The 15,306-nt window shown below is 31.5% G+C and overlaps 1 protein-coding gene across 4 annotated transcripts; it reads right to left on the bottom strand.

The window, feature by feature from the left end:
- Positions 1-2,477: 2,477 nt before the first annotated feature.
- LOC143054188 (solute carrier family 22 member 6-A-like) lies at positions 2,478-14,163 on the bottom strand. 4 transcript variants are annotated; one of them, XM_076227104.1, is made up of 9 exons: positions 14,116-14,163; positions 12,805-13,139; positions 11,502-11,947; positions 11,031-11,264; positions 8,930-9,061; positions 7,162-7,244; positions 6,744-6,861; positions 4,362-4,434; positions 2,478-3,074 (listed from the first exon to the last, which is right to left on the bottom strand). In XM_076227104.1, the coding sequence occupies exons 2-9, from the start codon at positions 13,099-13,101 to the stop codon at positions 2,940-2,942; spliced, it is 1,518 nt and encodes a 505-aa protein (XP_076083219.1). In that variant the 5' UTR covers positions 13,102-13,139; positions 14,116-14,163; the 3' UTR covers positions 2,478-2,939. The 4 variants fall into 4 exon arrangements, with proteins under 4 accessions (XP_076083219.1, XP_076083218.1, XP_076083220.1 ...); XM_076227103.1 differs by lacking the exon at positions 14,116-14,163 and adding an exon at positions 13,858-14,103; XM_076227105.1 differs by lacking the exon at positions 14,116-14,163 and adding an exon at positions 13,858-14,103 and having other exon boundaries at positions 11,502-11,923.
- Between the last annotated feature and the right edge of the window lie 1,143 nt (positions 14,164-15,306).

Raw genomic sequence — 15,306 nt, 5'->3', positions numbered from 1 at the left:
AGTTCCAGTTCTGTTTCTATTGGCAATTTTTAAACTCAATATCCGACATTTTAACTCATAAATTTTAAGACAATTTTCCTTGTCTAAACTCTGTTGTCGGATTAGCAAATTCATGTTTTGCAGTTGCGTTGAGTTGAATTTAGGGTTGACATTTTACATCAAAATTTACATAGATGCACTGCATAAATATGCTTTCACTTCACAAAAATATAAAACTTTAGGATACAATGATCCTGAAAGGATAGCATTAATACAAAAAAAATACAAAAATACAAAAACAAAATATAACTAAAATGCGGATTTCAATTGAATGTTTTTTAATAGTAAAACAAATATGTGCGTTTTCATTTAATTAATAAGCATACTATTTAGTGGTACAAACCGAGGGAATTGGAGGATAATTTTAGGTAGATAAAACGGCGGCATATTATGACCGGTTCAGATGTCGAAACATAAACAATGACGCAGAAGTCACAGTATTGGGGGTCATGATTTTAGGGAACGTATAGGCCTTGGATTCAAATATGTCCTAAAGGATTAGCAGTTTTTTGGACTTAATGTCAGTATTCAACCACGGTGACACTGCATTGAACGATGCAAAGTTTTACTCGGTGAATGTATCATTTAAATAAAATCGACGTTATATGTGGAAATATTGAGACGCCATACAGATCATATGACAAAAGGCTATTTCTTGCCAAAAATTTACACTGTTTTATACTTTTGTTTTACATTAGCAGTGTATCAAATTTTTGTTTGCATGCATTCATCTTTCATTAAGCTTAATTCTATAATTTACGTAATAAATAAAATATTATTGCAAAAATTTGTAAAAATTGCATAATTGTACAGATTATTGAATTTGATAAACAAATCTTTTGCACAATTTTCTACATAGGGAAATTCCTGTACAAAGTCAGTAATAGTACAGTTGTTTTCCATTCGTTTTACAAAAAATGTGTTATGCGTTTGAGCCTTTGATTTTGTCATTTGTTAAAAGACTTTCCGTTTTGAATTTTCCTTGGAGTTCGGTATTTTTGTTATTTTACTCTTCGATGCATTTTTGTTCACGAATAAGACAGGATTCCTATTTTTTGAAGCAACTGCAGATCAGAGCTTCATGATACATCGTACCAAGCTTTATATTAGTAATAACTCATCATAGATACCAGGATCAAATATTGTACGCCAGACTCGCGTTTTGTTTATAAAAGACTATCAGTGATGATAGAATCACTTTTAAAGGCAAAATAATATACGAAGTTGAAGGGCATTGAGGACCACACTTCCGAAAGGTTTTGCCAAATACAATAGTTTTACCAGGTTATGTAGATGTTTAAATCTTATCAACTTCCTGTTTGCCACGTTCTTTCTATTCTTTATATTGAATATAAAGCTCAACACGTATTCAAGAACTTTCTGTATATTTCATTAACTTTCATATTTTGGGCCTTCCTGATAAGGGTAAAACCCAGAAAAGCGCTTATTTGATATACTGTTATTGAAAAAGACAACAAATGCGTTGCATTTTTTTTCTTACCAACTACAAATTATAGCTTTTTGATATTTGATACAAAGGTCAAAATGTCGTTTGCTTTTTTCTTTATTGTTGTCTGGTTTCACATTGTTTGGTACATGTATATCCGTATATCCTTCACTCAAAAGAAAGAACGGAATTTCAATTTAGATAACAGTAGTTCACCGATGTTCCAATGTCACAATTAGATTAAGAATATACAAATAAGGTAACAAAAAGTAAAATCACAAAAATACTGAACTCCGAGGAAAATTCAAAACGGAAAGTCCCTAATCAAATGGCAAAACCAAATGATAAAACACACCAAACGAATGGAAAACAACTGTCATATTGATGACTTGGTACAGGCATTTTCAAATAAAGAAAATGGTGGATTGAACCTGGTTTTAAAGCGCCAAACCTAACAAATGAAAGTTAAGGTAAATTCAGGAACTCAAGAATGGACGAGACCGGATGTGTCGACAGGATAAACATCTCCAGCTATGCATGCATCATATAAATAAGTTAACGGTAGCTCACACTAAATCTTGTTTTCACTGATTTTGTGTGGTCTCTTTGACACACTGCTGATCGGCATAACATAATCATGTTAAATCTTCCAAATGTAGAGAACAACAATTTTACATCTTGACACGTTCCATTGCTTATTTGATTCTAACAGTTAAAGAGGGTGGTAAAGGGGGGTGCTTGCACGAAAAAAAAACGTGAAATAAGACATAATTTCACGTTGAACGTGAAATAATTTATGTCATGAACGTTGCACAAAAAATAAAGACTTTGTTATGACTGAGTCACTGTCCTCTTGTATATATAAACTCTCTGTTTTACTTAATATTCCCGATTAAGTATACACATTTACAATATAAATGGTTTACGGCTTTTAAAAAAAGTATTTAACGATCTTCTTAACTTTTAACATGCAAATAAAAGAACAACATCATAGGCTTTTCAGCTTTATCAAAAAACAAAATTCAATCAATTTTTTTCTTGACGATCCCTGCCTAGTGTTCGAAATTTATTTGAAAAATACCGAGCACGCAAAGTAAGCATTTAAAAATCACGATCCACGTAAAATTAAACTAGCAGAACACGTTAAACGAGGCACCTGTCTTGCACGACTGAACGTCAAATAAAAAAAGTAAAAACATATATAACATTATAGTGGGGTTCGTGTTGTTTATTCTTTAGTTTTCTATGTTGTGTCATGTGTACTATTGTTTTTCTGTTTGTCTTTTTCATTTTTAGCCATGGCGTTGTCAGTTTGTTTTAGATTTATGAGTTTGACTGTCCCTTTGGTATCTTTCGTCCCTCTTTTGAATGTGAAATAAAAAACGGCGATCACGTTGTACGAAAATAACCCTTTACCCCCGTCGTTAAACATGATATAGTACAAACATTTTATTTATAGCTCTTCGTTCTCGTCTATGGTGTCTTTCAAAGCTTTCCTATTCGTCTCTGGTAAAAAAACTAAACAGATGCAAGAAAGAAGGAACAATCCTCCAAGCAGTAAGTAAGATAGTCCTGGCATATGTTTACTCTGAAATATAAAATGTTCACTCTATACAAAAAGGACAAATAGTATGATTCTACTAATCTTTCCAGTGCCATTCCCAAGTCAAAAACAGGCAACACAGATATATTTTCGAAAACAGTCATTCTTATAATCTATACAAAGGCAAAACTACTTAAAAGGGCACATGCAACGATTTAGACAAAAAATTAAAATACGATTCTTTTTGTTTAAAGTACTGATAAAAGTGAAATTTTAAAATAATATTTCGTTATTAACAGTTAGTCTTGTCTAAATTTAAAAAATAAGCTCAAAAACATCGCTGTTGTTGTATTTACTTGCAAGTCAATAATTTAACCTAATTGAGATAAATAAGAAGATGTGGTATGAGTGCCAACGAGACAACTCTCCATCCAAGTCACAATGTATAAAAAGTTAAAAATTATAGGAACCCTTTTCATGTATCCTTCAATTTAACTCCATAGCTGGAGATGGGTTACGCATGTACTAGATTCGTTTAGCTATTAAAAGGAAGAGAACGTCAACATTGAAAGTGTAAAATACACATGAAATGCTGAAACATTTAATAGACTTCATGCATTGATGATTGTTTATTTTATACTTTTTTGTAATATTGGATATACGTTTTAGTATGTTTTAAATATAATGAATTTGACAGCTAATACCGCTTCAATACTATTTATTATATACAATGTCTTTGCATCATTCTTTCTTAGTTGGTTGTGTTCTGCTCATTGACTCTAATAGTAGTGTCATCAATCTTCATCCACAAGAGAAATTCTACATTAGCATTAAACATAAAACAAGTCCACTTGTTCAGTATTTCGCTAAACAATGCACAGAGGTTAATTCTGAGATAAATTATTTCAGGATCATCTTATTACCTCTAATGAGATTTTTTGCAGTGTCCCAAAATGAGTGAGGAAATTGATGGATGGTAAACACGATATGGAATAATTGATTGATTGGTATTTGCTATACGCCGCCTCTGAAAAAATATAATATTTTGCGGCGAGGGATCAACATAATATATTACACTACTAATATATGCTGACAGCTTTTGGTAATTCATTTATTAGTAAGTTTAAAAACGCGGTTAAAACACAATAAAAGATATGAACGACAAAATTGACTTTACCACGCAATGTCATGAATTTTTAATTTAAGGAGCGTTTTAGAATTTTTCCCTAAAAAAGAAATATATTTTTATCAAGCCAATATGGACTTTTTGTTTGGTAAATACCTTGAAATACGGTACATTTGATGTTTTTATACTCATACGAAACTACTTACTGCGAATACTAGCTGTGGCGCTGTCATTGCACCTACACGTGCTACAGAATTGTTCAGACCGAAACCTACATTTCTGTAATGATAAAGTTGACAAAAATAAAGTAATAAAGTGAACAAATTGAACAAAAAGGTATATGGAATATAGATAAATAATAAAAAATAAAGTAATAAAGTGAACAAATTTAACAAAAAGGTATATGGAATACTAAATAAATAATCCATACAACATTTGTCCAACTCAGACAGTGATTCATCAAAGCTGATGAATAGATACTAGTACTTGAAGAACAACGGTTGTAGTTCATACGATTCCAAATGAAGGAAGTTGAATGTAATGTATTTGTTCAAATTTGTCATTTGAAACTTGAAATTTAAGCCACAATCATCTTTCCTTTATAGAAGGAATCTCTCGTTATATAGTAAGCAATATGAAGGTATTACTGAGAAACCTACACTAAAGAACTATTTGGCCCTTTTAACTGTTTTGGATCCGAGCGTCACTGATGAGTCTTTTGTAGACGAAATGCGCGTCTGGCGTGTATACTAAATTTAGTCCTGGTATCTATGATGAGTTTATTTACAACCACTGGGTCGATGCCACTGCTGGTGGAGATTTATTTCCCCGAGGGTATCACAAGCCCAGTAGTCAGCACTTTTTGTGCTGACATGAATTGTCATTGATATGGTTATATTTATAAATTTACTGTTTACAAATTTTTGAAATTTTGGAAATAAAATTGAGAATGGAAATGGGGAATGTGCCAAAGAGACAACAACCCGACCATAGAAAAAAACAACAGCAAAAGGTCACCAACAGGTCTTCAATGAAGCGAGAAATTCCCGCACCCGGAGGCGTCCTTCAACTGGCCCCTAAACAAATATATACTAGTTCAGTGATAATGAACGCCATACTAATTTCAAAATTGTACACAAGAAACTAAAATTAAAATAATACAAGACTAACAAAGGCCAGAGGCTCCTGACTTGGGACAGGCGCAAAAATGCGGCGGGGTTAAACATGTTTGTGAGATCTCAACCCTTCCCCTATACCTCCAGCCAATGTAGAAAAGTAAACGCATAACAATACGTACATTAAAATTCAGTTCAAGAGAAGTCCGAGTCTGATGTCAGAAGATGTAACCAAAGAAAAAAAAAAAAACAAAATGACAATAATACATAAATAACAACAGACTACTAGCAGTTAACTGACATGCCAGCTCCAGACTTCAATTAAACTGACTGAAAGATTATGATTTCATCATATGAACATCAGGCACAATCCTTCCCGTTAGGGGTTTAGTATCATACCATCATAACATATATGAGAAGAACATAACCCGTGTCATGCCAACAACTGGTTTTTGAATAAATGTGTTTAGTTCCGATGCAAAGACCCTATAAGTGAATCAATATTAACGCCAAAATATGCAATCTTTAATGACCTGACAACAGTATCGTAACTATATCCCTTATATAATACTAAGGCTTTTCTACCTCATGCACAGATTACCTTAGCTGTATTTGGCAAAACTTTTAGGAATTTTGGTCCTTAATGCTCTTCAACTTCGTACTTTATTTGGCCTTTTTAACTGTTTTTGATTCGAGCGTCACTGATGAGTCTTTTGTAGACGAAACGCGCGTCTGCCGTATATACTAAATTTAGTCCTGGTATATATGATGAGTTTGTTTGCATCAACTAACATTTACGTGAACTTCGAATGTTGGTGAACAGTTTTTGCTCCGATTGCTGTCAATTAAGACCCATCCAGTTTTCAAAAGATTTCAATTAAAACTATGAAACACATATTCAAATGTTAATAAATTTTTGTTACATCATTCTAACATTCATTTATTCCTCAGGCACACCTGTCCTAAGATGAATTTGGCTATTCATTTAGGTCCTTTTTAGTCATGTAGTGGCTAACGTTTCTACGTTTTTTTTAACTTGAACACCTCTGGCTTTCAAATATTGGGGGTTTTATCGTTCCACGTGAAGATTAATCCAGAAAACAACCCGACTACTCATGTTTTTTTTTATCAAAGTAATTCAGGTTATTTGAAGGAGATTGTTGATGTGTGAACTAAACAGTTCAGTCACAATTAATAAAAAGTCGAGAGGACTTTATGTTAAATATCTGAGTACACATCAATAAACTTCGTAAAAATAGCCTTTTTTTATAATTAAAAAACAATGCACCAAAAATTATGTTAAACATTTCAAGAACACTTACAGAAATATTTCGCCTGTGTAGAAATTCACATTAGTGACTTCATCAAACTGGTTTATACATATATAAACATTCTGGTTGCCATGATGCTAATAAATTCAATAACATACTTGCATAAACTATTGGAATTGTTAAGACGTGTTTCTGATAATACCTGACAACTGTTGGATATATCTCAGACGTAAGGATGATGAGGGAAATCCATCCCGAATTAACACACATTTTAGACGTAAAGGCAAAACCATTTACCAATTGTCCTTTATTGTTTAGATCTAAAAATATAATTACTGTAGCTATTACATAAGATAGTAAACTGTATTATATTAATTTTTAATAAAAGATTGTCACTTAAGAGAGACCAAACCTTTTTTGACATAGTATATGCAAAGCAAACTTGGTAGGTGTAAAAAAAAAATAAAGAACATTATCCATAAAGGATCTAACGATCTTTAATATGCAAAGTTAGAGATACAGCGACGGATGTTTAAGAAAGAGTAGAATATAATGAATTTAAGCATTTGCTTTAAATATTGAAAGATTTACAACATACTACAACAAATTATATACTATACCTAGAAATTGTAGAATTCCAACAACAATTCCTGTTATTCCTGCAACTGCAAAGAATATAAAAGTAGTTCTCTTCCTACCAATCCTAAAAAAGAAAGTACTAGTACATTGTAAAATAGTATTTAAATGACTAAACAGTATAAGGGAAAATCGTTCTGATAGTAAAGGTAAAAAATTCTGAGAGGGTCGACTCCATTCTGGTCATCAAACCACGCTCCTTTATGGTGTCAATTTCTTAAATATTCAGGGACAAGTTGGTCTTGCGCGTACACATTTTAGCACGAAGTTAGTGAAAACAAACTTCTCTGAATTTGGATTTAAAAACAAGATACAATTACGAAAATGAAGTGTTCAAATAAAGGAAAACAAATATGTTGCCCTTGATATCGTTTCTTTGCAGGTTGAAATGTGCTATGTCAACCGAAATCTGTTCTTAGTGTGACATTCATATATTACTATATAATTTGTTCCCGGTGATTCTTGTTAACTATGTACGGACTTTTATTTGCATGTACTAGTCATATTTTTTCATATATTGAGTTAGTGTTAAGCTTTTTCTTCTGTTATATGCATATAAATAACAAATATACTTATTAAAGTTATGTACACCGTTATGTAGACATTACCAAGTGTATTTGTTTATAAATGTTCCGGACCATATGCGTATTTGGACCATACGCGTATGGTCATGATCATATGGGTACATACGCGTATGGTCGGGGTAATTAAGAGGTACATTTATGATTACCTCTTTATATAACCCTTCTAGTTGTCATGTCATTAAAAAACACTACCAAAGGTCATTTTTTCATTAAAAATTAGTAATAACAAGATTAACAAAATAAAATAAGCAGTTACACACAGTAAATTTCATCACTAGTCAAAACTATAGTAAACACATTTTTTTCATTACCGATATGTTATTACCAGTAAATGGCAAAATGTCGACCTGGGAAGATGACTTCCAAAAATATCTTTATGAACTGTTACAAAAGAAGTCAACTGTTATACTATAACCTGACCTAAAGGTCGACAGGATAAAGAGTCTAATAAATTGCTTACTTTTGAAAATTAATATAATTAGCATTAGCAGTGCAATATTCCTAATTTTTTATACTTATACGTGTTTTGTTTAAAAAAAAATATGAATAACGTCACCGGCAAGGACACTTGTTTATTTTTTAAAAGTTGTCTGGTGATATGATGTACTTCAGTCATGTTACGATATTGGAGATCTAGAGCTTTTTCACCGTAGACACATCGGAATGACCAAGGATCCAAGAAAAGCTATGGTACCGTGTGGACGTAAATGTCACCCTACACATCCATGCAAGAATACAATTAGCGATGAAAACTAACTTTGACATCAATATTTAATGTTTTTGAATTGTAAATAATACAATTGCATGTAGCAATCATTGTTATTTTATAAAGTTTTTTCTCATGCATATTATTGAAAAAATATACCTATATGGTCCAAATACTCATATGGTCCGGCCCGTTTATAACCAAACGAGTATATACTCATATGGTCCGACCATACGCGTACGGTCGGACCATACGCCTATGGTCGGACCATATGAGTATACGCATATGGTCATGACCATACGCGTATGGTCCAAATACTCATATGGTCCGGAACATAAATAATGCATATAATAGGTCGAATGGTTTTCATTTGTTGTGTCAGAACTGTTATAATTTTGGGTTTAATAACTACACTATTTATAAAGAAAACTACAGTGTATATAAGGCATATACATCACTTACTTATTAGCTATAAAAGACACCAATATTTGTACTACGTCAACAAGTCCAAGAAGAACTATATTTAGGTAAAGATTTCCAGATAACTGCTGTACACCAAAAGAAATAGCAAAATATCCATATCCACATGATATCCTAGAATAAATAAATATAATGGCAAACATAACAATATCCACATAAAATCATTATAAATAAGAGATTGTACAATATTCAAAGGTAATATTCAAAACTATTATAAAAAAATACGAATTAAAAAGGGAACAATTATACAAATTTGACTTGCACAGTTTTATTTTACAAAAGTCAAAAAGTTTAACTGAAATAATGCTGACTTTTTCTAGATCTTGAAAAGAAATATACATTTTAAATATTAACAAAAAATAAAATAAAGGATGAATATTAATTTATGAGAGCAGAATCTGCTTACTCTTCGGCCCCGGTTTTTGGTGAGGTTTGTGTTGCTCAGTCTTTAGTTCTCTCTGTTGTGTTTTGTATACTGTTGTTTGTCTTTTTGTCTTTTGTTTTCTATGTTGTGTTTTGTATACTGTTGTTCGTCTTGTTGTCTTTAGTTCTCTCTGTTGTGCTTTGTATACTGTTTTTTGCATTTTGCCTTTTGTTTTCTATGTTATGTTTTGTATAGTGTTGTTCGTCTTTTTGTCTTTTGTTTTCTATGTTGTGTTTTGTATACTGTTGTTTGTCTTTTGACTTTTGTTTTCTATGTTATGTTTTGTATACTGTTGTTCGTCTTTTTGTCTTTTGTTTTCTATGTTATGTTTTGTATACTGTTGTTCGTCTTGTTATCTTTAGTTCTCTCTGTTGTGCTTTGTATACTGTTGTTTGTCTTTTGACTTTTGTTTTCTATGTTATGTTTTGTATACTGTTGTTCGTCTTTTTGTCTTTTGTTTTCTATGTTGTGTTTTGTATACTGTTGTTTGTCTTTTGACTTTTGTTTTCTATGTTATGTTTTGTATACTGTTGTTCGTCTTTTTGACTTTTGTTTTCTATTTTATGTTTTGTATAGTGTTGTTCGTCTTTTTGTCTTTTGTTTTCTATGTTGTGTTTTGTATACTGTTGTTCGTCTTGTTATCTTTAGTTCTCTCTGTTGTGCTTTGTATACTGTTGTTTGTCTTTTGACTTTTGTTTTCTATGTTATGTTTTGTATACTGTTGTTCGTCTTTTTGTCTTTTGTTTTCTATGTTGTGTTTTGTATACTGCTGTTTGTCTTTTTGTCTTTAGTTCTCTCTGTTGTGTTTTGTATACTGTTGTTTGTCTTCTTGTCTTTTGTTTTCTATGTTGTGTTTTGTATACTGTTGTTTGTCTTTTTGTCTTTTGTTTTCTATGTTGTGTTTTGTATACTGTTTTTCGCCTTTTTGTCTTTTGTTTTCTATGTTGTGTTTTGTATACTGTTGTTCGTCTTTTTGTCTTTAGTTCTCTCTGTTGTGCTTTGTATACTGTTGTTCGTCTTTTTGTCTTTAGTTCTCTCTGTTGTGTTTTGTATACTGTTGTTTGTCTTTGTGTTATAAATAAATTTATTTTCATGTTAGATTTTGTTTTGTGTTTAGGGCATTTGAAGGGGCGAATGCAACTTCTCAAGGCTCATTTTGCTTTTTTCAATTGCATATTAATGGACATTGAAGTGTTTGAGATGATGATAAGGAGAACTAGGACCAATATTTCCTTAATTTAATTCTAAAAACTTAACAAGATTCAAATTGTAAATCAAAACCCAAAGTTATTATATATACATATTATCTTTCTAATATCATTGAAAATTAATTTATTTAGGATAGCGATGTCCTTTGATGCGAAATTTGACAAAAAATTGCTTTGTATCTAATTACACTTAACAGCAACATGTAGCGCGGTTTTTATGGAAATATGTAAAATTGTAAAACTTTATATTATAAGTTTATAATTTAGACTCTCTAATATTCAATTTTAAGTAGGATAGACTTTGAGATTTTGACCATTTAAATGAAACATATGAAGGGCAAAAGTTCCCTACTGTGTTCTCGTCTACTGTGAATCTAGTGAACTAGAAATGAGAAAATAAAGCACACACGAAATATAATCCAGATATACATTTACGATATGGTACGCTTACCAACAAACATTCAAAAGTAAAGAGTCTTTTAGAAGATGTTTTGTCTTCAAAATATCTACAACAGTGTGTTTTCTATCTCTAGTATTTTCGGTCTTTGACATAGCTATGACGTCACACAATTTAACAAAATCTGGTGGTGGTTTTCCATTTAGTTTTGCAATTTTTATTAAAACTTGGTGAGCTTCGTTGACTTTATTTCTTGACACAAACCATCTGTAACTTTCTGGTACAAAGCTAAAAAACACAATATATACAATATTCGTACGTACATTGAAGCAAGGATTTATATAGAAATAGTATAATGGTATTTTCGAGTTTTTCTCTTGTATTCTAGTTACACTAATAAGTTTGTGTAAAGTGTCAAATTTTTGTTGTCATGTTGATCCTTTTAGTTCTTCATTTACATTTTTCTGTTCACAGCCAATTATCCATCTACTTTGCTATATAACCTACATTTAAATGCATTCTTACCAATGTCCAATCAGCCATGGTAGACACAAAATAGCAGTTGCAATCTGAATGTTTTGCCAATCGTGTAAAATCCAGCAAAATAATCCAAAAATCATTGTTCCTATTGGCCAAGCTGGAAATGCCACTATACCAGATCTATATTTAGTAGAAGTCAGTTCAGCCAAAATTATAATGTAAATTGTCAAATACCATCCACTTGCAATTCCAATGAAAAATCTCAAAACTGCAAACATTTGCCAGCTTACTGAAAAAGCTGCCAAGAGGTTGAATGTGAAAAGCATAATAAATGAAACAAAAAAAGTTGATTTTCTCCCGAACAAATCGCCGATCTGACCGGACATGAATGCACCAAAAAGTAGTCCTGCCAGTTGTATGGTTGTTATTGTTGATATTATCCATTCTCTGTCACATGTTAAGTCCCACTGTATATTAGATGTAACAATAAACTTAAAAACAGTAAAACATTTTAGTCATTCTAGCTAAATTTTCAAATAGCTATTTGAATGTTTCGTCGCATCAACACACATCAGCAATTGTTTCAAAACTTAAAACAATGTTACCTAATGATGCAGCATTTGAAATTTCTTTTGCACACACTAACATTGGGTAAAAAAAGTTAGGTTGCAATATTCTTTTGGAAAACCTAAACTTTTACATTATTTCTAAGTTAAAAAAAGAAGGAATGAAAACGCCACTGATTTTGGCCTTTTATGACGAAAATTAAAAATCATTACACATACATATACATAAAATAACATCTCTAAGATATTCACCATATATTAGTCTGTTTGATATCAGTATTCATACTGAACACTATATTTTCAGTTTTATTTATACGTTGTAATAGGATGTATGTAAGTATTATATATTAAATATGTTTCGAGGAAAGATATTCAGAGAAAAAAAGCATTGAATTTTATCGAAAGACAATATAAGTGTACAATTTTGTTTGATATTTTATTTTGAATATCTTTCTTGTTAAACTGGAGATATGTTTATGCTCAAAATTTTAAAAATCGGAATAGCCATTCTCGTCCGTTTTTGATCATTTTTAAGCATTTGTCACTCAGTTAAACACATTTTTAACGATTAAAATGCTCTGCGAAAATGACTGTACTTGTGAAAATGATAAAGGGTTAATTGAATACCCCTTCCAAAAGTTTCGATTCTTAAATAATTCCAAAGGCTTGGCCTTCGATTTCAAAAGACATCATTTCAACATGCAGTTATTTGTTATCAAATGCTTTTAGCATGAAAGATCTGCAAGAAGTATCGACACACTAAAAGCCGGATATATAATTACCTTATCAACTATTGTAGACATGGAGGAATCAAATGTCTTTGAAAAGCAAACCGCTTCAGTTGTAGAATTATCTGGCTTGCACATCATTTGAGATGTAATATTTACCACCTGGCCATTCTTTGACAACCAGTTACATGACCAATTTGGCTCTAGCCCACCAAATGCCATCATCAGAACACTGAATGCAGCTGGTACCATGCTTCCATAAACAAGACAGTAAAACAGAAGCTGGAATTTTCCACATACCCCTAAATCAGTTAGGACGCTTTCTAAATATTCGTTGACGTCTACTGACATGTTCTTTATTGTCACAGATTTACTAACTTGAAGAATAGCTGTGAAAGTATCATAATCTGTATAATGGATTATTTTGACAGTACAAGTTATATGAATTAATAATTACCAAACACAGATCTATGTTACACTTCTGCTATATGACATAAAACAAGATTGAGTATTCAGTAAGATTTGTGTGCATAAAACCCGATTGAGTACTACGTACAATGTGTGTATAAAACCAGACTGAATATTAACTACGATTTGTGTGCATAAAACCAGACTGAGTATTAAGTACAATGTATGTGCATAAAACCAGATTTTGTATTAAGTGCAATGTGTGTGCATAAAACAAGATTGAATATTAACTACGATTTGTGTGCATAAAACCAGATTGAATATTAACAACGATTTGTGTGCATAAAACCAGATTGAATATTAACAACGATTTGTGTGCATAAAACTAGATTGAGTATTAAGTACAAGGTATGTGCATAAAACCAGTTTGTATTAAGTACAATGTGTGTGCATAAAACTAGATTGAGTATTAAAGTACAATATTTGTGCATAAAACAAGATTAATTATTGACTACGATCTGTGTGCATAAAACCATAATGGGTATTATGTACGATGTGTGTGCATGAAAACCAGATTAATGTGCGTATTCGTGTACTATTTAATCTTGAAGACTATAGACAACTATTTGTTTAGTGTACACATATAATAACATGACACATACTAGAAACAATAATATCGTTTGAAAGCTGGTAGCTTACCGTTTAACTCAGTATAACATCCATAATTAGAATAGAAAGATTAACAGTAAAGCATATTGCATAGTATATACTAAAAAACCTGGTATTACATGCAAAGACATTATTTGAAATATAAGGTTTTCCTAAGAAATTGCAACTTTTGAAAGTTTTGTCCTGGCGACAATATGAAGCGATTTTAAAGAAGGAAAGACAACATATGCCTTTACATAAAACGGCACACAAGTTGGATGTACACTAGATTTCAAAACAAATATTTACATGTTGGACAAGATTATCATATCGCCTTGTCTTGTCATCAAATCATTTATCTTAACAAACTTAAGATATGAACTTGAGATAACACAAAGTAATCTTCGTATTTATAAATTAAAGTGAGTACATGATAGCGACATATCTATCTTTAATGAAATAGAGATGATAGACAGAGGACAAAGATGAACATTTTGATATTTGAATTATTTTGTTAGGCATTGTAAACTAAAAATTGACCAGTTGATGTAACTACCTATTAACCTTAACGATCATTCATTTAACCCGACAAGTTCTTGCATGAGACCTGATGGACATTTATTCATTTTTGATTAGCAAAAAAACCTTGAAAAGACCTAAAGTAGTTATAATTAACGAATCTGATTTCTAATTATAAATTTTTGAAGACATTATAATTTGAAAACAATATCAGAAACTTAACCCTATTAACCGGGATCTCAGTGTGATGTACCTAATGGTAATAGCTCAGGACGATGTACAGGTATGTCAATGTAGAAAAAGAGAAACCAAGGAGTTGTTAACTCTTTCTAATGGGCCACCTTCGTGGGATCGTTTAAACTTGGAGAATTCAAATTCGTGTAAGCTATCTTTGCTATCAAAGACCCTCATGTGAAACGATATTATGTAACTTTCGAGACAAATACACTAATGCTTCAGAATACAAAGATCACAAACGATATCGTACTTGAATGAACGTAAATATATAAAACCTAATATTGCCTGGAGTGCTTGAAAATAGATCAACTGACATTGGCAATGCAATTGGAAACACTGCATGTACTATTATGACATAAAAGGAGATACTTGTTAAATTCATTCGTTTGGTCTCCCTTCGGCGATTGCACTTCTCTGCGATAAACATTTTTGTGCTGAGGCGGCATAAAGCAATCACCAATTCATAAATTAAAGCATAAGCACCAATCCTAAAACATGATAAGTCTCAATCTATGACTATTTTCACTTGTAAAATATATCTTATAATATTGTTCATTGAAGAATTTGAGGTTTGTCGTAGAATTTTTAAAGACTGTTGAATTCATTTAAAATTTATTTAGGCCTATATTAAGTATAAGCATACCCACTTATTGAATACCATAGGATGCATACATTTAGTCAACATGGACGAAACACCTGTTTAGAAAACAAAACATTTTGAGATTATTGTACATTAACATGATT

Source organism: Mytilus galloprovincialis, chromosome 12 (genome assembly GCF_965363235.1).
Source record: "Mytilus galloprovincialis chromosome 12, xbMytGall1.hap1.1, whole genome shotgun sequence".
Taxonomy (NCBI): domain Eukaryota; kingdom Metazoa; phylum Mollusca; class Bivalvia; order Mytilida; family Mytilidae; genus Mytilus; species Mytilus galloprovincialis.
The sequence above is the reverse complement of the archived record's forward strand: the minus strand, read 5'-3'. Positions and strand labels throughout refer to the sequence as shown.

Coding starts and splice junctions, on each gene's coding strand:
- LOC143054188 (XM_076227104.1), bottom strand. CDS start 13,101: ATGTCAGTAGACGTCAACGAATATTTAGAAAGCGTCCTAACTGATTTA. Junction 11,948..12,804: donor TGTCTACAATAGTTGATAAG/GTAATTATATAT, acceptor ACTGTTTTTAAG/TTTATTGTTACATCTAATAT. Junction 4,435..6,743: donor ATATATCCAACAGTTGTCAG/GTATTATCAGAA, acceptor TTATCATTACAG/AAATGTAGGTTTCGGTCTGA.